Source organism: Ptychodera flava (assembly GCF_041260155.1).
Source record: "Ptychodera flava strain L36383 chromosome 23 unlocalized genomic scaffold, AS_Pfla_20210202 Scaffold_24__1_contigs__length_23054250_pilon, whole genome shotgun sequence".
NCBI classification, from domain to species: domain Eukaryota; kingdom Metazoa; phylum Hemichordata; class Enteropneusta; family Ptychoderidae; genus Ptychodera; species Ptychodera flava.
In genome coordinates, this window is record NW_027248278.1 from 18,484,471 (window position 1) to 18,506,964 (window position 22,494).

A 22,494-nucleotide genomic window follows, 5' to 3' on the forward strand; every position below is an offset into this window, starting at 1 on the left:
TGATTGAAACAAAGGAACATAGAGGGCGTTGCATGGACAATACTCTCTCTCTCTCTCTCTCTCTCTCTCTCTCTCTCTCTCTCTCTCTCTCTCTCTCTCTCTCTCTCTCTCCATATATATATATATATATATATATATATATGTATATATATATATATATATATAGAGAGAGAGAGAGAGAGAGAGAGAGATAGATAGATAGATAGATAGATAGATAGATAGATAGATAGATAGATAGATAGATAGATAGATATACTCCTGGCATACACTTTGAATCAAATGTAAATCGTAACGATTTGTCTTATTACTTATTAATGCAACTCGTCATGCAGGTTAATAAATGATAAATATAGACTTTTAAGATTCTCCTTAGTTTATTTTTATAGTTGAAACTTAAATCATGATACATTTTCCTAGTAAAGCATGATCTGGAATAAAGGGTGCAAAGGTGGTGCCAATTCTTTCTCCTAGCCTTTATGGAAATTGAAATAGCAAGAAGCGTCCTGTGGCATTACCTCAGAAGATGTTATCATTCACGTTTGCAAATCTTATATGTCTTATATGCACTTTTCAAAGCCTATATATTGTGTCCAATGCTGTCTCAAACTTGTAAAAAAAATACGAAAATAATGTTCCGAAAATGCAATGTATTGTAGATTCACATAAGAAAAATGTCCAAGTAATAAATACAACACTGAAAGTTGTGTTATAAGTTGTGTGGGTAATAAACTGGGTTTGACTGTAGATTAAGTAAATCACAGAAAGTCCAGAAACCATCTGTACATGAATAAAAAACGATCCTGCAGAAATACTGATCGAACAAATGCTGTCTATTCATGATTGAATTTCAAACGCCTCCGTCTTTAAATCTAATAGAGAGGAATGAGTAAAAAAGTATTAAACTCACAAGATATTGTGATCCATATATGGAGTTCTTGATTCAAAATGTATCTTATAACTGATAAGGGTATTTTATTATCCTATTCTAAAGTGTGAGTTGCTTCACGATTATGAATTCTGCAAATAACTATGATTTCTTGCCATATCTATTCACTAAATTTGTTTGAAATTGCGCTCACTCTTTTTATTTTTGTTTTTCGATATTAAAGAAAGTAGTATACCTACTCGCAAATGTCTAGAGTTGTGAATACAACATTCTGAATGTTAAAATGCTATGTATTCATTATTAGTGATCAGGCTAGTGGTCATATAATCGACAGAAATGTTCATATTAGCAGGTTTTGCGATTCCATAATTGTCGTAGATGGCGTAAGTCATATAATGTGCATCTTTAAAACAGGGAATGCAAACGTCATTCTTAGGGGACCCTCGCATAGCAGGTTGGCCCCTTGCATTAATTTACATTATAAATATGTTCAGTGTAGGTCCAGCCTTTTCAGTCTTGCTAAACGTCATGTTTCGCAAAGTTACCTTCAATCGCTGCTATTTCGCGATTATCACAGCTTGTCTAGTTCCAATTTGCGTGTAATTTTTACTTCTCAATTTTTGATATCCCCTTGAAAATCGGATTTTGGGTTCTCTTTGGTTGCTGGCATTTGACTCGCAATTTGTTTTTATTTTGAGGTTTTTCCTAATTCATCGTACCCTGTTTCAACTGTGTTAGATAAACACATGAACTCTTCAGAGTTCTGACTATTTGATAAGCAATCATAGCCTGTATGATCGGTACTAGGTAAACTCTGAAACTCAACACCATTCTTTGCCTTGACATTCACATGACTTTGTTTCTGACACTTGGAATACCGAAGTCCGTCTAATTTATCATACCCATTATCAGCGATGTCTGATCCCAAATTATAATGAAGGTCGGAAAGTGGAACTATGGCATATGGGCCTTCGTTGAATTCGTCCGTCGATGAATTGTTGCGTGGCGTCGGTCGCTGAGCGAAATCTTCGCTTCTCCCATGCTTTAGATCTGCTGTAATTATCTGTGGATTGCTAAGTGGCGGTGATCCTACCTCAATGTTCGTTGGAATATCGTACGGATTGTCATCCATTTTGTCATTTGCTGTCATTGAATCGTCGATTTCTCCATTTTCAGTTTCAAAATTCGTCATCCCAGTTTCGCCGATCTGGGGTGACCTTGTGTCAATGTTCATTGGGATGTCATACGGGTTGACATCCGTTTCGTCATCAACGATAACTGCGTAGATAGTTTCTTGATGGCCGTTGGAATGTGGCTGTTGAGATGACTCTGATGTATCAATTTCATTATTAGTCCTTGCCCGACCGTCCGATGTATCCAAGAATTTCGATTCCTCCGATGCGTTCGTTTCCTCGACAGTTTTATTAGCATTTCTAAATGTGCACACACAACAAGAGATTTAGACAAGTTATTAACGACACAAACAATTTAGCGAATGACCTGTTTTATATCAATAATATTTTGATAAGTATTTTGATACGTATTATTAATTATTATTAAAAAATTGTTAAAAATGCACTACACGTACGTCTCAGTGCTTTGTACATGGCTGGATAAAATAATTTAAAAAGTACAACCACACAAGAAACTGAGTAAAAAGATGGGTTTTCAAATTGCGCTTAAAACTATCTACACTTCTGGCAGTCTAAATTTCAAACGGCAAATCATTCCATAGAGAGGGTACACATACTGAGAACGCTATACGTATGCTGGCTTTCAATTGTCTATGGATCTTGTCAGTCAAGATTGTACTCCTCACATTGTGCTAAACGTAGGCTTATCGTATGACTCAGAGCAATAAACGAACGTGTAATAACTTTGTGACCGCTTGTCTTTGGTGACGAAGGATATAAGACTAAAATAAACAGCAAAGTATTTGTTCAGGACGATGATTACTTGGGAACTTTCTTTGTATTGCCTACTTCTGTAATTCGATCCCGAACAAGGCAGAAACATTTTGTATAAAATGCTTTAGATATTCTCTAAACATGTTCCCGTAAATCACATTTTGAATACTCATACATGTGACATCTTGCGCCGATTAGCACCTTTTAAAAGATTCTGTTTCCTCTAGTAAATTATTGTATCTTCAAGCACAATGAAATGTAAAGAATCATTTGCTTAGCCCTTTTCTCAAAAATACATCCAGCATGTAATATCGATAGCTCCGACGTAAAATATTAACCAAATAATATGTTAAGACACCGTTTACATGCGACCTTTTGAATCCACATAAATGTCACAGTGTACTGCTACACGATAGACCTTTTCACGGATTCAAGGGTACATTGCCATTCGGAAGTGCAAGACCGATAATCGTATATATCATGTTAATATTTGCTATTTTGTATTCTTAGTGTGTTTCTACTTTGTGTTATTTTGAACATTTTGTCCAGTAAGAAATTATCAACCACCTTAAAAAAGCATAAAATAAGCCCATTCTTACCTCTTTCCTCTTTTCTTTTTGAGAGAGAGAACGACAGTTGCTGTGAGTATGGTCACAGCGATAATTGCAGCAACGACAGCAATCAGCACAGCCATTAGAACGGACTTTTCCTGCTTTTTGTTCTGATTACCTCCAAAACCATCCTCCAAGGGAAGTGCCGTTTGATTGCCATCGCCGATGTAGTAATCAGCTAAAATAAAAAAATACAATATCACATTATTTGTAGGCTGTTAGCAGAAATTTGCACAACAGATTTTTTGTACGCGGCGTCTTTATATTCAACGACTAGAGTTGAGTCAACAGAAAGCTAGTTTGAGTTGTTGATATAGAAAAATACCAATTATGATGTTCTCCCGATATATCTCTTTCCTGTATCAGTATTGCTGTCAAAAATAAACTTTATTTATGCTAGCATTATACATTAATTAATGCCACTATCAACGCACTATCATTCTCGTGAACTAGAACATTCCCGTTTCATTAGTCGCTGTTATAGAATTGTAAAATGTTTTATGAAAATTTACTAATTGCCACGGAATCTACCAGCCTTTACATATTTTAACAGAACATCAAAAATTCGCATCATATGTACCAGCAAAGTCGACTTCTTTAAAGACTAACATCAAAAATGATGTTTGAGAGAATTTTTAATTGCAAATCTAAATCAGCAACATATATTTCAGATAAAACATTTTATGTCCGTATGAAATATTGTTACCTGGCTCGGTTAACTGTACGTTCACGGAGATATTACAGACAGGACCACTCCATTCATCAGGGCATTCACAAGTAGAATGCTCTTCGATGCATTTACCGCCATTTTCGCATCTAATGGTTTGGCAAATTTCATTATAGTGAGAACATAGAGAACATTAGTATCAAATGGTGTGTTACTTGGCATGCAATTATTTTTCAATGAATCTATTGTTACCAAAGATAAAATCGAAATAACGGTTTCAATGCAGCGAAACTATGATGGCCATTTGAAAGTTTGTTTTAGGATTTGCATTTACGATAAAACTTAAATAAGTCCCCTTAATTTCAATATTCAGTAGCATATGATACACTTTAATCGGTTTGTTTTTTGTAAATTGCAGCTGCTGGTAACATATTTTGCACCAATTCGGTGCAAAATACAAATTGTGTAAGTGGCGATTTGATTAATAAAAGAGGCAATTAAAAAATCTATACACAAAGGAAGCAAATATTTTCAACTTAAGAAATCGTATTTCTTATCTTCGAAAAAAGACGAATCGCTTTTGACTTTGCAATCAAGCCAAGGATAGTATCGTTCTTTGTGGTTTAATTCGACATCATTCTCTTTAGAAATTTGTATCTATGGTGCAGAAGATTATTCAAAAAGTGAGGTCATAGGAAATAGCATTGCTCACCTCTCTATGTTCGGACAGCTACCAGAAATATGATCACAGGTTTTGCCACAATAACACTCGGAACATTCTGTTTTACAGCGTTCGCCATAGAAACCATATTTACATGGGTTGGTACAATTAACACCAGTCCATCCAGGCTTACATGATGTGCAGGTATTATCCTGACAGATTATACAATTCTCAGGACACGCTTGCTCACAATGATAACCGGTCCATCCTTTCTTGCACTGACAGGTACCAGTCACGTGATTGCAATCACCGTGCACACACTCACATACCTGTGAACAATTAGTTCCATAGAAACGCTCATCACATTTTTGATCACATCTATCACCTTTCCAACCAGGCGTGCACAAACAGTCACGATTAGAGACCCTGCAGGTATCTCCATTGTAACAACGAAGGCACTTGTCATCACAGAATGTTTCTTCATTTGCGGCAGTGTCGCACACGGTACAATCAGACCCCATCCAACCTTGTGAACATTTGCAATCTGTCTCATCTTCATAAGTGCAGGTAGCACCATTAAAACACAAGCATCTCTTTTTACAACCGTAACCATAGTAGCCCGGCTTACAGGAGCAACGGGCATCGAACATATCGCATCTTTCGTTTATCGAGCAGTTACAAGGTAAACATGAAGGTCCATAGAATCCATCTTGACAAACACATTCTCCAGTTAGACTGTTACATCTCGTATTTGGAGGACATGAACACTCGAATTCACAACGCGCACCGTAAAAGCCATTTGTACAGGAACACATGCCGTTAGGCAAACAGGTTTCATCGTTTTCACAATTACACGGAAATTGACAGTTTTCTCCAAAATAGTGTCCTGGACAAATACAAGATCCAACACGTCTGTCACATGTTCCACCATTTTCACATGTACAATTCTTCTGACAAAAAGAGCCATAAAGGCCGTCAGGACATTCTGCAGACAACAACAGTCGAAAAAAGAAAGATACAGAGTCTGGAGTGAAGGCAGGGACGATGACAGCAAACTGCTTACATGTAAAGCCATGTGGTACTATCTTTAAATACGCAGAACTGTTTCGGCATATTAATTGTACAATTATACATGTAAGCTTACATGAAGTCTAGATGAGAAATATAAAAAAAAGAAATACATAAAAAAGAAACCTACCAATACAGTTCTCTGTTATGTTGATAGACTGGTCCTTGTAGTACCCTTCGCAACACGTAAATAGTCTGAAAAATAAGTATTATGGAATATAAGTAGGCCTGACTTCATAAAATTCGAATTTCCCTTACTCTAATTTGCACAAATACCGTCGATTTGCATGACAGGACTTAAAATGTGTATTGATGAGTATAACCATGAGTATTTCGCTAGAGTTACTTCATATCTGCAGAACGCCAAACTTGTTTATCGCCATCGCAATACTTCTGAATATTGAATCAATGACATACCTGTCTCCTTGGCTATTTCCAACAACAGACAGCCGTGCGGATCATCCGGTCCCGTCAACAAAGGACTAGTGACGTCAGTGCTTGAAGTAGGTGATGCAGCACTCATTGATATTGATAAAATCACAATTGCTTTCGTAAGCAGTTCGAGAGCCAAGGCGACTTCTATTTTGTAAATACATTGTTGAAAACAGGTATCCTGAAAAAACGGATATTTTCAATGAATATGTACAGAAACAGAAGTATACAGGGACAGCCAAGTGAAATTATGTGTGTCGTATATTTAAAAATTCTACCCTTTAATATTTTGACATTGTTCAACTTGGAAATTAACAACTTCCCTCCTTTCACGAATAAAAAATGTGTGCCTCCTGCAAAACAGTATTTTATCGTTATCAGCCCCTGTATCCAAACTCCTTGTTGACACTCTCTGAATAAAGAAAAGCCGCATACTGCCATATCCCCACGACGAACGATTTCAACTGTCTCCTCTTGATGATAACAAGCCTTTTTTCAGAGATATCCGCTGAGAAAGATAATACGATTTCCATCCCGCTGACGTTTACACTACTGTCGGTCTACTCTTTCATGCATGAAGCAAAGGAAATGAAGAAAAAGTCTAAAAATTTCAATTACCTACGCAATCTCATAAAAATTTTGAATATAAATCATACATTTGGAATGCAAACGCAAAAATAGTTAAACATGAGCTACTTTTTCTATACAGAAAAGGCAAACTATCACCAGATGGAGTTGAAACAAGCCAAGCGGATTTCCCTCACCAGACCATTGTACGAAAACTTATATCCAGCAAGGTATTTCAATTAGAGTTCTTTATCATATTGTGTATAGTCAGCATAGAGGCACAACTAAGCAATCGGTTTACTGGACACAACAGGAGGGATGCAGCATCAACAATCATGACAAATTCTTGGAAATTTAACACAATAAAGCAGTTTTGTTCAACCTTTCGGAGCCTTCAGTAATTAACGGGGGTGGACCAGGGGAATTAGGGAAGGGTCACTTTTTAGAAAAGTGTCAAAGGCAGAGGGTCACTTTTTGTATAAAGCTATCTTAGGGGAGAGTCACTTTTGACAGAAGACGATTTTACCTCCAAACCTTTGAATTTCCACTTGATATCTCCTGAATAAGAAATTGCCGACAAAATAAATTGATTCCGTTAAATACATAAACATTATCGACAAGCTTCACAAGCAAAGAAGATGAAATGGTATCCTACATTGAACACCTTGAACAGTTAAAACTGATGGATCCAAGAGACAAAAACATATGGGACAGCGGACAAAGTGTTTCAATTATCGGATGTCTGCAAATGCACAGATATTGTTAGTTTTATGTTTTAAATTGGCAAAAAATTGATCATAGTTTTCTCATAGACTACGTACCATATATAATGGATCAACAGTTCGGTGAAATTCCATAATCCAATTTCTTGCACACATATCCATTTGTAACCACCGTTATCTAATCCACAACATTAATATGAATAATCAAGAGTACAAAAAGCACGTGATGTACCTATTTTGTATTAAAAAATAATTACTCACAGTTGCGTCATAGACTACCATGTACAGTAAATCAAGATTTTCTATAAGATCCAAGAATCAAATTTCTGTCACACACATGCACGTTCTTCCCACTTCAAGCAAGTACATTTACATATATTATCAAAAGTATACAAGTGTATAGATATAGCTTGTTGTGTGAGGGGGCACTAATTGTTATGCAAATTAGCTGGTACTGTTTTTAGTTATTCCTGGGGAGAAGACTTCAGTGGTTGGGAAGGATCAAGTTTTAGAATGCGGGACAAGGGGGAGGGTCACATTTTATACACAAGGATAGGGGAGGTCATATTTTACAGTACAGATACACACGGAATTCCCCCGACCCACCCCCTGTAATTACCCAAGGCTACCTCACGGTTAAAAAGTAAGGAACTTTGTTTGCATCTGATGATGAATATACCCATAGAGATACAGGCCGTGATGAGCTTACTAGACTTTCAGTCAACGGAAAAGCAGACTGAAAATAAAACATAACATTTACTCTGTATATAATGTCGAGGTCTGCAGAACCTGAAATCACTATAAGTTTTAAGATTAACTAATTGCAGTATGTGAAATGGTCCTAAGAATAGCCGACAACATTTAATTAACAGCTTATCAATGTATCCGACAGCCGGTTGAAGATGAAGATGCTAGAATGTTATGTAAAAAGTATATACTCGCTAAATGTTTAGATATATAATTATTCCGTTAATTTTCAGAAGACGTCTTCAATAAGCAAGTTAAAATCGATTGAAGAAAAGAAACGAAAATGAATTGTCAGAACACATTTACTAAACTGATCATCGCAACAGATATTAAAATTACTAAAAGATTTCACAGATATGATGACTTCAAACGTTCGAAAAAAATGAGCAGTAGTCCGACCGACCTATGGTCCTGTAAAAATAGCATTCCGGAATTATAAAAGCAATTTTTCAGAGAGTTGTTATGCTTTTAAGTCTGTATAAACAAGTACATGAGTCTTTTTAACCTCTTGTCGAGTCAAGTGTATACAAACTTCACAAGTACACTGGCGATAGCAGCCTCTTAGTATGATATTGCTGAAGGTAGATGCAAGCTGTGAGACATGACATAAGCATATACCTTGTACATGGATGATACTTTATTTTTACCCTATTTATACTTTCCATGGTGGATCTGTATAACGGTAAGATAAATTGACGATAATACATGCAGTACCTGATATTTATTTCAAGTTTCAATTGCAACAGCACATATGAGTTTACCTTTGCAACATGGCTTAATAGGCCGATACATTATTCATTTGGACTATTATAACAAAACTTATCATATACCTCGAGCCACGTTCCTGTGTAACGCTATGGGGAAAGACGCCCTCACATTTGCGTAATAAGTTGCCGTAGCACTCAGCTGAAATCTTTAACTGTTATCTCTGCCCTGCGCTGTTAGTGACAATAATCAAATTCGGTTCGAGCGTTCAATTTTAGTTTTTATAATAACAAAGGCACACAGAAAACATTGACATCATTGGTATCAGAAAATGCTAGCTGCAAAACTATGTAATTGACGATTCGTCATCATTTGAACATATTAAATTAAGATTATAGGTAGAAATATATCTACTAAATATCATAACTATCAGACAAGTAGTTTTTTGAAAAACAAAGTTTTCGACAAAAAAATCGCAAAATAGCCCAAAAAATTCAAAATTGCAGATTTCATCCTAATTTCACAATATCATATTAAGATATACCCGAGGAACCTGTATACTAAATATAAAGCTATCAGACAAGTTCTTTTTGAGAAACAAATTTCTTGACCAAAAATGACAAAAAATGCCCCAAACATACGAACTTGCACATTTCATCACATTTGAATACATTAATTTGATCAACCTTTTAGCATGTGAAGATGTATACCAAATATCAAAACTGTCAGATGAGTAATTTTTTGAGAAAAAACGTTTGACCTGAAATTTGGAAAATCGCCCCAAAATTACAAATATAAAAATTTCACTACAATTTTTACAAAATTGACTGAGGTCATCCTGAGGAACACGGATACCCACTTTTAACGCAATCGGCCAAGCCGTTTCAGAGAAGATTTGTTGACTAAAAACAGACACAATTACCAAAAAACAATAATGAAAAATTCACCCTATTTTGTAAACACCTAAGGATACTTAAAGAAAACGCGTATACCAAGTTTCAACCCCGTCTGACCTACAGCTACGTAATTTTAGCCATTTGTGGGATTGTTTCCTCTTATCCCTCTTTTGCATATGTTTCACACTAACATGTTCATTTATACAAATTCTAAATCTCCACTCCTGGGTGTACCTACACACAAAAGACTGAGATGGTAGGTCCTGCGATTTTAGGAGTTTTTGATATGGACGGACATACATACACAAAGACATGCAAATGAGATGCAAACGAGATTGATTCACCTTATAAGATAAGCCTTCTTTCGTATATATACTTATACCAAATTCGAGACAAAATGTTTTGATTGGCGCAGACATTCGTACATAAACAGGCCAACACACCCAGTAATTACCAGCTGACAGCTGGCCAAGGGTTTTCCCAAGCGTCACGCTTGGAATTCAAATTTAGAATGGCCATATGAGGGCGCTAGAATTATGAAAAAGGGTGTATTGTGTTGCAAAATTACTGGAAAGGTTTATATGGCCGGGGGTCAATATTAAGTCGTAAAATCAGTCCAAAAGCAGAACAACTAATCGACTTTACATTGTTTCAGTCAGAAGGGGATGGAAACCTTGAACGTTTAGTGTGACGAACTTGTCAGTATACCACAATGCTCAATCGTCCATTTTATCCCTCGCCCCCCTCTTTTTCCTTTCCATACTTGAGCAGCCCCTTGCAGCTTTCAATTTTCGAGTGGCCCCTAGGCGATAAATAATTAGAGGTCCCTTACTTGCTAAAAAAGTCAATCGCGTTCACATGCCACGATCTTCCATAGGAAAGTTTGCTAAATATCTTGCTTCGATACTAAATTTTGATATTTAGTTGCATACAGACGTGGGGCAAGTGTATGCCGTGTCGTCTTGTCTTTATATTGATTTTACATCGGCAAAGGGATTTCCTGACCCACTGCGCACCAGCCATTGCCGACTACACTGTTTAATCCTTATATAACACACACACTGCGCAAGGATAGAATGTTAGCCTCCTCTGCCAAATAGTCGGGTCGGAAGGTAGGGTTCCCATGCACCCCATGGATGTATTTTTAACCTACATTTTTGTAATTATTAGGGTCTATATTTAATGAATTTGATGTTCCCAAAATCAAATCGTGTCCCATGGGGTTCATTTGGCGCCATCTTTGCCGCCATCTTGGCCGCCATCTTGGATTTCAACGATGGGGTAGGGGTCACGTATCTACCGCTCGACGGAAACAGAAACAATAAAATACTATAAACGTTACATTTTTAGAAAGCCAAGATCATGGCCTTTTCATTGATATATAACTTAATAGGGATGTCGATTAGACTTTATATCGGCCATTGGCCGTAAATCGTAAAATTTGCTAAATTTCACACCCAATAATTAAGTTCCCGTTCCTCCAAACAATTTTTCATAAGGTATTTATATATTTTTTGGAAGAACTCAGTGCAATAAACAAGAAAAACAAGATTAAAAGTATGTGTCTTGAGATTTAGTGGGTGCATGAGCTTGTTTTCTTATTACGCGGTATGCCACATATCCGTGTGTAACATAAGGGGTAGGGGTAATGTTTCCCTTTCTGTTTCGAATCATGAATGATGAAACCATACAAATGTTACATTTTTTGAAAGTGCTGCATCAGAACTTTCTAAAAATATATAGATTTATGGGGAAAAATTGCATATTTAAAAGTTACAAAGCTTAAACCTTTCGGTTTGTGTCGATTTTAAGTGATTTTTTAAGAACGAAATTACAACATATGGGGTAGGGGTAATGTTTCCCGTTCTGCCTCGAACCATGAATTATGAAACCATATAAATGTTATACTGTTTGAAAGCTCTGAAATGGGCCTTTCCAAACATGTATAGTTTTATTGGAAAAAGTCCATATTTGAAAGTTACAAAGCTTAAACCTTTCAGTTTGTGTCAATTTTAAGTCATTTTTTTCAACAAAATTTTAATATAAGGGTAGGGGTAATGTTTCCCTTTCTGCCTTGAACCATGAATTATGAAACCATATAAATGTTATACCGTTTGAAAGCTCTGAAATTGGCCTTTCCAAACATGTATAGTTTATTGGGAAAAGTCCATATTTTAAAGTTACAAAGCTTATGCCTTTCAGTTTGTGTCAATTTTAAGTGATTTTTTAAACAAAATTATAATATAAGGGGTAGGGGTAATGTTTCCCGTTCTGCCTTGAACCATGAATTATGAAACCATATAAATGTTATACTGTTTGAAAGCTCTGAAATGGGCCTTTCCAAACATGTATAGTTTTATTGGGGAAAGTTGCATATTTGAAAGTTACAAAGCTTAAGCCTTTCAGTTTATGTCAATTTTAAGTGATTTTTGAACAATATGCACAAAACAGTTAGTCCGTTGGCCAGGTATCGAAATCATCCCCTCTAAGGCATTTTACCCACTATGATTTTCTGTTAGCTAGTATTCTCAGCTGTCATAATCTGCTTATTTTCCATTAACTGATGGTGTGTGAGAGTGTAACGACTTGTTTGTGAAGGGCTGTCACGCCCTCGGTAGTAAAATAGGAATGGGTTAGGGTAACATATTTACCGCTAGTCGGAAACAAAAACAAAAAAGTACCATAAACAATACATTCTTAGAAAGCCCAGATATAAGCTTTTTACTTTTTTGATAATTATTCGACTTTAGATGGCGCCAATATTCCGTATGTACATGGCGGTCAGCAGCTGAATCATTCACATAACGAACGTTGATATGGCCTGAAACTTCGGTAAATTCATTCAAGCAAACTCTTGTTTGATTAAGTTGATAGTTTTCCTTTCTTTTTTGTTTCGAGTATTTACCATGGCATGACTGAAACGAACCTTGAAACGAAGGCTGTACGTATCTATATTAGTCCGAGCCTGAGCGTGATCTAAGAGCAAACAGATCCGCAGATAATGCGAATGATCGCAACCGTTACCAACAGACTCATTATGCAGAGCCATGCCCCAAAACGCCCAACCAAACTTGGCACTAATCATGATCCCAGTCCATTTCGAGCCGGGCTTTAAGGGAAGTGCGGTGGCCTTTGAAAGACCCTTTGGTTTGGTTTTGTACCGTAGTATAGGAAGAAAACCCGACCTATCGTCGTTGCTGTGAATGTTTGTGTTGTTTTTAGCCTCTTTTTTGCCTATTTGAAGAATCGTCTTTGCAGCCTTCCATCCTGCGTTCTGTGTAGCGAGTGTCTTCGATCGCTCTCTTAAGTTTGTGATGTACAACTGTCTTGAGTCCCGGTGCTTTATTGGGTGTAGAGGTAAATAGTTAGAGATCAGGGTGATAAATTGGTTGCCGCAGTGTCTTTCCAGGTGTTGCCACTTTGAAGGAATTCAACACTCGGTATTTTGGCCTGGTAAGTATTCTTTAAGGTGTACCTGTAGGCTACGTGGTACTGAATAGGGGCCACTTAGGTTTCAACACATTCGATACTCTTGGCTTTCGCCAATGGGAAAGGCTTAATTAATATCCATCTTTGTTAATATTAATTCTCGTTTGGCTTACAGATTGCCACCTCTACTTGTTTCGGTGAAAATTTGACTTTCAATTGGACAAAACATTGAGTATGACTTTCTTCTGTGTGTTATTTAGGCCTATGAAAAATATGAAAATTGCATACATATTGTTGTCAAATATCTCAAATCTTAGATTGTAAGAGATAGGCTTAGGCTTCCCTGTAATCATACAAATGAGTTAAATGGGAATTTATTGGAGTAGATTACAGTAATCGAAGAGAATGGTTGACACTATAGAAAGACTTATCTCGGATTGCGGGGACCTAACTATAAAAGAACAGCACGAATACTTGCCGGATGTATTGACTGTTCATGTACAGTACAGGCTAGTACAACATGGAATGTAAAACATACAAATCAAAGAAGTGGCAAATTTTCTCAACTTTTCACAAAGTTTATATTCCATCATTACTATCAGGATTAGGATTTCCAATCTATAAATAAGCTATTACTTGATTACACCTTGATCAACCTTGATTCAGCATGACTAACATTTTGCATTTGCCACGCAACCAGCCATGCCCGTCCCTGGGATCGCGAACAATGCCTTTAACGAAGCTTTTGAACGCTTTTTGTGAATTGTGTAAGAATGTCCTCTCTGTGGTGTATAATGTGTGAAGCCGTTGTCTAGCTCGCTTGACTCTGATGATTATGTTGACTTATTTTTTCTCAGCTGCTGGTGGCTGATCTAGTCGAAAGTTAGATCAATCTAGCTTCTCTGATTCGATCATGCTGGTGGGAGTGGTATCTTCAAGCATTGACCCTAAAACGTCCGTTTGTAGGGTCTTTGCTTCAAAGACGTCAGGGTCTAACATTGGTTAAATGTCATCCATGATAAGAAACTAATGATAGATTCACTCACAAGGCATTTTAAACATTGAGGTGTCAATGGGAATATAAGCCTTTTTAGTCATTTTCTGAGGTTTGTCTCGCCTTCTTATTGCTTGGTGTAGAGAGTGTTTGTTCGCCTTCTGTTTACTATTTAGTTGCGTAATTTGAATGCGTTCTGTGACATTTGGCTTTTCGGGTTTTAGTTCCAGAATTATTTTGCTATTGAATTTTAGTACCCAGTCGAAAATGTAATCCTCATTGGGAGTATATAGTGTTCTGCGTTGTAAAATAATTTCGAAAAATTGGTTATGATCTCTTGTTTTCTGGTAAGGAAGGTAAAGTGTTGTCGATCCATCTATCTTAGTATGGAGAAGCTATATTGTGGATTAATGGTGATTGGTTTTCAGCGATAAAAGATTCTCTCGTGTTCCCGTGTGGTATTAAAAGTAACACTATTAATAGTGAGCTCTGATTTGCCCAGACGGTCACGTGACTGTGCATGTATTTACGATATACTGTAAAGTTGCCATTCCTATCTCCAAAGTGGGTTTCTTTCACATTGTTTGTATTTTCATCACAAGTTTCAATATACTGATATAATATAGCGATAAACAACCCCTATAAGTTGGGTACACCAATCGAGCTCGGTTTTGACCATTTCACTCCTTATACACACGACTGAAGTTCGTGCGTATATGTTGTTTACCGGTCGAAACCGTGTGGTATCCTTCAAAGTGGTGCTTTATTGCTTATATATCTCTCGCGATACAATTAAAGAAAAGGGATGATTGTTGCTGCTGTCATATCAACTTTGCATGACGACTATGACATCCAATTTAGTGTATGTGGGTTTGGAATATATAATTATATGCTGTTAACTTTCTTTCCCTAATTTGAGTTATTGAAATGAGTAAAACGTCTTTTATTAACCACCATTTTAGCTTTTTAGTGCTATTTAATGCCTATAGAGTATTTTTCTATGTTCCTTTTAACAAGTAAATGTCAGTAAAGTAACACAAACTTTTGAGTTTAGGCATTGTCACTGCATATTTTTGAGTTTACCCCATCAAGCCATATCTTGTTGGAAAAACAGCTGCGTTAGTGTTTCAGAGATATGATATTTATGTGGCTTCCTTTATTCGCTGCGTTTGGTAGGAGAGGAAACATTACCCATACCCCTATCCCTTAAATGTATATTATAGAGGGATGTACGGCATACCATATATTAGGTAAACAATCGACGCACCCCATAAGTCTCAAGACGATACACTCTTTTAATGTTTTTTACTTCTCTATTGCATTAAGTTCTTTCAAATGATATAAAATACCTTGTAAAAATTGTTTGGAGGAACATGAACTTAATTATTGGTTTGAAATTAAGCAAATTTTACAATTTACATTTCATGTCCGATATAAAATCTAATCGATGTTTGAATATCGATTTATCCCCATTTAGTTGTATACCAATGGTAAGGGGATTATCTGGGCTTTCTAAGAATGTATTGTTTATGGTTTTTTTGTTTTTGTTTCCGACTAGCGGTAAATATGTTACCCCTAACCCATTCCTATTTTACTACTGAGGGCGTGACAGCCCTTCACAAACAAGTCGTTACACTCTCACACACCATCAGTTAAATGGAAAATAAGCAGATTATGACAGCTGAGAATACTAGCTAACAGAAAATCATAGTGGGTAAAATGCCTTAGAGGGGATGATTTCGATACCTGGCCAACGGACTAACTGTTTTGTGCATATTGTTCAAAAAATCACTTAAAATTGACACAAACTGAAAGGCTTAAGCTTTGTAACTTTCAAATATGCAACTTTCCCCAATGAAACTATACATGTTTGGAAAGGCCCATTTCAGAGCTTTCAAACAGTATAACATTTATATGGTTTCATAATTCATAATTCGAGGCAGAAAGGGAAACATTACCCCTACCCCATATGTTGTAATTTCGTTCTTAAAAATGACTTAAAATTGACACAAACTGAAAGGTTTAAGCTTTGTAACTTTCAAATACCCGTACCCCTTATATTATAATTTTGTTTAAAAAATCACTTAAAATTGACACGAACTGAAAGGCATAAGCTTTGTAACTTTAAAATATGGACTTTCTCAATAAAACTATACATGTTTGGAAAGGCACATTTCAGAGCTTCCAAACAGTATAACATTTATATGGTTTCATAATTCATGGTTCAAGGCAGAACGGGAAACATTACCCCTACCCCTTATATTAAAATTTTGTTGAAAAAAATGACTTAAAATTGACACAAACTGAAAGGTTTAAGCTTTGTAACTTTCAAATATGGACTTTTTCCAATGAAACTATACATGTTTGGAAAGGCCCATTTCAGAGCTTTCAAACAGTATAACATTTATATGGTTTCATAATTCATGGTTCGAGGCAGAAAGGGAAACATTACCCCTACCCCATATGTTGTAATTTCGTCCTTAAAAAAATCACTTAAAATTTACACAAACTGAAAGGCATAAGCTTTGTAACTTTCAAATATGGACTTTTCCCAATAAAACTATACATGTTTGAAAAGGCCCATTTCAGAGCTTTTAAACAGTATAACATTTATATGGTTTGTAATTCATGGTTCGAGGCAGAAAGGGAAACATTACCCCTACCCCATATGTTGTAATTTCGTTCTTAAAAAATCACTTAAAATCGACACAAACCGAAAGGTTTAAGCTTTGTAACTTTTGAATATGCAATTTTTCCCCATAAATCTATATATTTTTAGAAAGGTCTGATGCAGCACTTTCAAAAAATGTAACATTTTATGGTTTCATCATTCATGATTCGAAACAGAAAGGGAAACATTACCCCTACCCCTTATGTTACACACGGATATGTGGCATACCGCGTCATAAGAAAACAAGCTCATGCACCCACTAAATCTCAAGACACATACTATTTATCTTGTTTTTCTTGTTTATTGCACTGAGTTCTTCCAAAAAATATATAAATACCTTATGAAAAATTGTTTGGAGGAACGGGAACTTAATTATTGGGTGTGAAATTTAGCAAATTTTACGATTTACGGCCAATGGCCGATATAAAGTCTAATCGACGTTCGAATATTAATTAATCCCTATTAAGTTATATATCAATGAAAAGGCCATGATCTTGGCTTTCTAAAAATGTAACGTTTATAGTATTTTATTGTTTCTGTTTCCGTCGAGCGGTAGATACGTGACCCTACCCCATTGTTGAAATCCAAGATGGCGGCCAAGATGGCGGCAAAGATGGCGCCAAATGAACCCCATGGGACACGATTTGATTTTGGGAACATCAAAATTCATTAAATATAGACCCTAAGGATTACAAAATGTAGGTTAAAAAAATACATCCATGGGGTGCATGGGAACCCTACTTTCCGACTAGACTAAAGTTCTGTATCCTCTGAAACACAGAAGCAGGAAGTATTTGAACAGACAAGAACAAAAAAATAAGAATTTGCGGGTCATTCAGCCATGGACAATGAACGATCGCCCGGACTGCATGCCATGGCCTCAGATGTGTTGCAAGCTCAATGATGTCGTCAGTATCAGCGTTCTTAGTCACGTGCACAACTTAAAAGTTGTAAACAAACGCGCGCGGCATTTCAACTCGATCAGGCAATATTTTGCGTTTTTATGTCACTGCAGCAGAACTAATTTGGCTAATTTCTTCACTGAATAATATTTCACAATAAATGTAAGTGAATAACCTGTAATTTTGAAGATAAAATGGTCTGAAAAGAAAGATATACGTTATCACAGACTTAAAAACTATCTACTGTAGATTGACCAATCAGAGTGCTCAATTCAGGGTGTTTTATTTACTCGTAATATGACCTGTCTGTTACTCAAATGATGAGTGACAGCATACCAAATTTTGACTCACAAAAGTAATTTGGTGAATTCACCAAATAACAATGGATTTGTCGCTTTGGCTCAATCTTGACAGGTGCGGCTAGCTGGCAGGGTACGCTTACCCATTCCAGACACCTGGTACCACACTACTTTGTGGTTCAAGATGACCCCATTGCCTTTGTCATTTTCAATATGTTCCTTGGACCTGATAACTTTCTAAGTTACCTTGAATGATAACGATTATTGGACCTGATTTGATGTCTATTACTCGTAAAGCCTTGGTCACCGAATTCCAAAAACAAATGACAGCGCCGTAGTAAAGTACTGTCCAATCAAAAGTGAACATGTCATATTTGTAGACATCTGGTACGTTTTAATATTCAAATTTGGTAACACAGCGGAAACCAGCCGCAACACAAAATCTGCTGTGCCCTAGGGCATTTATATATTGTGCCCTTGGGCATTTATAGGATGTTCCATTACATTGGAAGGCTATTTCACAAACCAAAGTTTTAATTCATATCCAAAACATGTTACATTGACAAAGGGGACGGTTGACGTAAACATATTGAAAATGAAAATATATCAGTTAGGGGCAATAGTTTTTAAGTCGGATAAAACCCTCGTACTCGGGCTCTTCTGGTATATAAAGTCCAACCCTACGATAAAATGTCTCGGCCTGCGGCCTCGACATTTTATCATTGGGTTGAAGAGCCCCTCGTACTCGGGCTTTATCCTATACTTTAAAACTTCCTGTTTCGTAACTCTACCGGGCTGGCATACATCAGTTTCCAAAACATCTATGCGTTTTAACGTACGATTTGGTTGTAGGAGAAAAATCAATTTCTTCCGTGCGTAACGGCGGTTTTATTGAGAAACTACTAAGAATCTGCAGTATTATGCTCTAAACAGGTTATAGCATAAATCCTGCTCCAGACCGGATAACATGTCAGTCAAATATTTGCACTTTACTTCCTAGTTTTGATGACGCGACCAAAGGCATTCCTGAGCCAGTAAATAAAATGAATAATTAAAAAATGACAATTTTCAGTTACCAACCTGAAACTCTATGCCCATGTGAATTATCATATATATTTCCATGTATACTAAATAGTCTGTGATCCTTTACTATCGGAGGATATCAAATACAAATACAAATAAGATCATGAAAGGTTTCGACAGCTTAGAATTGGTATTTTCCAGAAAACCCAAGCAGAGCATGCATACCTTTTCAAAGTTCCAAACTTTCTTCGATTTAGGCAACTCATTATCCCTCCTTTCAGCCTCGTCCTTTACAGTAGCGGGCACTCCTTTGCAGTAAATCCGGAGAAATTTTGAGTCGAACCGAAACACTGACACTAAGACGTAGAATAATGGTGTCGTGCTGAGCCTAGGTGGAAGTTGTGCCTTGTGCCAATTACTCCACATCCGCTTTTTATCAATAGTCGTATGGTAATTGATGTAACCTCTGAACCTTTGAAATCTCTCTCTCTCTCTCTCTCTCTACTCTCTCTCTCTCTCTCTCTCTCTCTCTCTCTCTCTCTCTCTCTCTCTCTCTCTCTCTCTCTCTCTCTCTCTCTCTCTCTCTCTCTCTCCTGTATATTTGCCTATTGTTACAATGTAAGGGAGCGATCAGAAAAAAAACATGTATGGAAAACGTTGATACTCGAAAACCGACAGACAAGTTCTTCGCCTTTCGAAGAACTACATCATGGATTATATTTGAAGCGGATACATCCATATTCTTTTAGCTAAATACTTTGTACAGCACCAGAGAATTATTTTCTATCCAGAGCTTTCGACAACTATCTAGCCGTCTTTATCAATGGTGTTGATTAGCACCACTGCGCATGCGTGATCTAAAATTATTATCCCAGATTCGAGGGAACTGATACCGACCACCATCCCAATTCAACGTTAGTTTATGTGTTCTTTTGTATATCACTTCCTCAATACCTCTTGAGCAGGATTGGTTCTATAGATAAATGGGGTTTCGTGACAACGGGAAACATGGCGAGAAATTGATGAATCAATAGTGCTTTGACCCTAGTCATGTGATCTGGTCCCCGAAACACACAGCGAGTCGTCCGAACGGTGTTTTGGGACCAAAGTTGGCTCCCTTCATCAGTCACTCGAATGGGTTTGTGGTACAATATGGGGAAAGCATAGGAGTCAACACCGCCTTTCAGAGCGCTTGTGTTCGCTGTCCCGTACGTGAGACAGTAATTCACCTCCAACCTGTAAGGCGGTAAACGAAAACCCTCGCAATTATCGTTATATTTTCAGGTTAAATCACCTGAAGTGACACATGCACAATGAGGCATTTTCATTTTCGAATAACACGCTATGACTTAACCGGTAGTATTAGATTAGTTACATAATAATACCTGTATTTCGATGGTCGATGATAAGGGAAATCACGCTATACAAATACTGCTCTTCATATATTTTAACTCGTCTTTGTTTCTTGCTATCAGTCCTCCTCAACGTCACTACGGCTGTATTCACAATCGACTTTTCGTCAGTTTACCGCATGGATATGTCTGCCTGTTTTACTTGTTACTTGACCATATATTCACGTTTGAAATGCACACCCGAGAAATACTGGAAGAAGTTTATACCAATGTAGTCAAACTACACACTGTCATGGTGTCTTTTCGGTTATAAAGCTGACAAGCAATATTCAGATACAAACTATTTTCAAAAAAAACGATGTACTTTGCCTGAGTCGTCTGCATGTTTTAATATTTGCCCTGTTACGTAATGAAAACATAATGTGCTGCTGTCATACTAAGCTATAAGGGTCACATTATATGCTTTTCTTTGTCGTCGTAGATTGACGGCATTCGGTGTACAGTTTGTTAATTATGTCAAGATTTGAGACTTAAATTCTTGTGCCGAAGAGACAAATGATATGATTTAAACAAGACTTGTACATTAAATAAAGTATAGTACAGTGTTTTCGTTCTCAATCGCTATCGTTCGCAATGCAATAGTTTGCTCATAATAAACAATAAACCTCTCATTTTGTAATCACATATATAAGAGCTGATATGATGTTTAATTTTAAGCAGTAGCCAGGCATGCCAGGCATCCATTGATGGACTAGTTTTGAACCTTTAACCTTCCTTTGAGTTTAGACATTACGTCAAAACCAAATGTCTGATATGGTCACGTTTGATAAAAGTGGCGACTGTTAAATATTTTCGTGAAGTCTGGCGTACGACGTTCCTGTATGACGTCATAGAATTTCCGTTTACCAAATTTACACATTAAAGAACGCATACGAGTTAGTGTCAAATTTAGTTTCTATTATTAGTCACAGAGTGGGCCTCTTAAACAGGAAGTCCATACATAACATAGCTAATTGAGAGGTTAGTCAACTATATTTTATCGCAGACTATCTTCTTGTTCCATAACATTCTGAGCATTGTTCATCACCAACAACATGGATACTTTTCGCTGCAGGGCGATTAAATTTTAACATGGATTTAACAAATATAAAATCATGAGGACCGTCTTTGGTTTGATATCAGCAAGCGGTCTAAACAAGTACGAAAAATAAAACAGAATTTCAATCTAAATTGTCTTGAAAACGTTGATGCCTTTCCCCTCAGGGAGAGAGAGAGAGAGAGAGAGAGAGAGAGAGAGAGAGAGAGGGACGTGTATTGCCCTAAGCCTTATGTAATACTTAAGCGGACAGCAAGTCATTTTTCCTTTGTTGTTTAATTCTCCAATGACGTCATATGAAGTCATACACACACAAAGTAAAATGACGTAGTTCCGCTTTCGACCAACACGGTGGGTTCTGCAATATTTTTAAGGTCAGTGCTCGCTTCATTACATTGGTCGATGGTTACGTGATAACGTTAAGGCCACACATGTTCATTTACACTATTCTTCAAACCGTCTCGATTTCTGCCAGTTATCCCCTTCCTAACTCTAGCCAGCTCTGTCCACCTCTTTTGTCTCGAGTTGTACTTGCAGGTGACATTCTGCAGTTGCATCTGTAGACGTGGCTGCTTGTTTTGTTCTCCATTAGTGATTGTACATTTAGTTCTTTGCATAATCATTTATTTTATTTTTAAGTTAAAAGAGTCAAACACGAAAAGTTTTTCGAAACTTACACAACGGTAGACAACTCATAAACAGCATTTGTCTCGACTTTACACCCGCTTCGAGATTCTATTATAAATAACTCACTTTCCACGAAGAAAGGTCGCACTTTACAAGAGTTGACAGTAAACTACCGTCTGTATACACTGACATTTTATATTTCACGCCATGAAGAGGTGAATCACGGAATTAT

General features: G+C 36.8%; 1 protein-coding gene across 1 annotated transcript; it reads right to left on the reverse strand.

Moving 5' to 3' along the window:
• Positions 1 to 359: 359 nt before the first annotated feature.
• On the reverse strand, positions 360 to 19,591 carry LOC139124640 (multiple epidermal growth factor-like domains protein 11). Its single transcript, XM_070690768.1, has 7 exons — positions 19,413 to 19,591; positions 6,218 to 6,413; positions 5,931 to 5,995; positions 4,784 to 5,717; positions 4,111 to 4,220; positions 3,393 to 3,582; positions 360 to 2,319 (listed from the first exon to the last, which is right to left on the reverse strand). Exons 4-7 carry the CDS (start codon positions 5,545 to 5,547, stop codon positions 1,575 to 1,577), a joined length of 1,809 nt encoding a protein of 602 aa, XP_070546869.1. The 5' UTR covers positions 5,548 to 5,717; positions 5,931 to 5,995; positions 6,218 to 6,413; positions 19,413 to 19,591; the 3' UTR covers positions 360 to 1,574.
• Between the last annotated feature and the right edge of the window lie 2,903 nt (positions 19,592 to 22,494).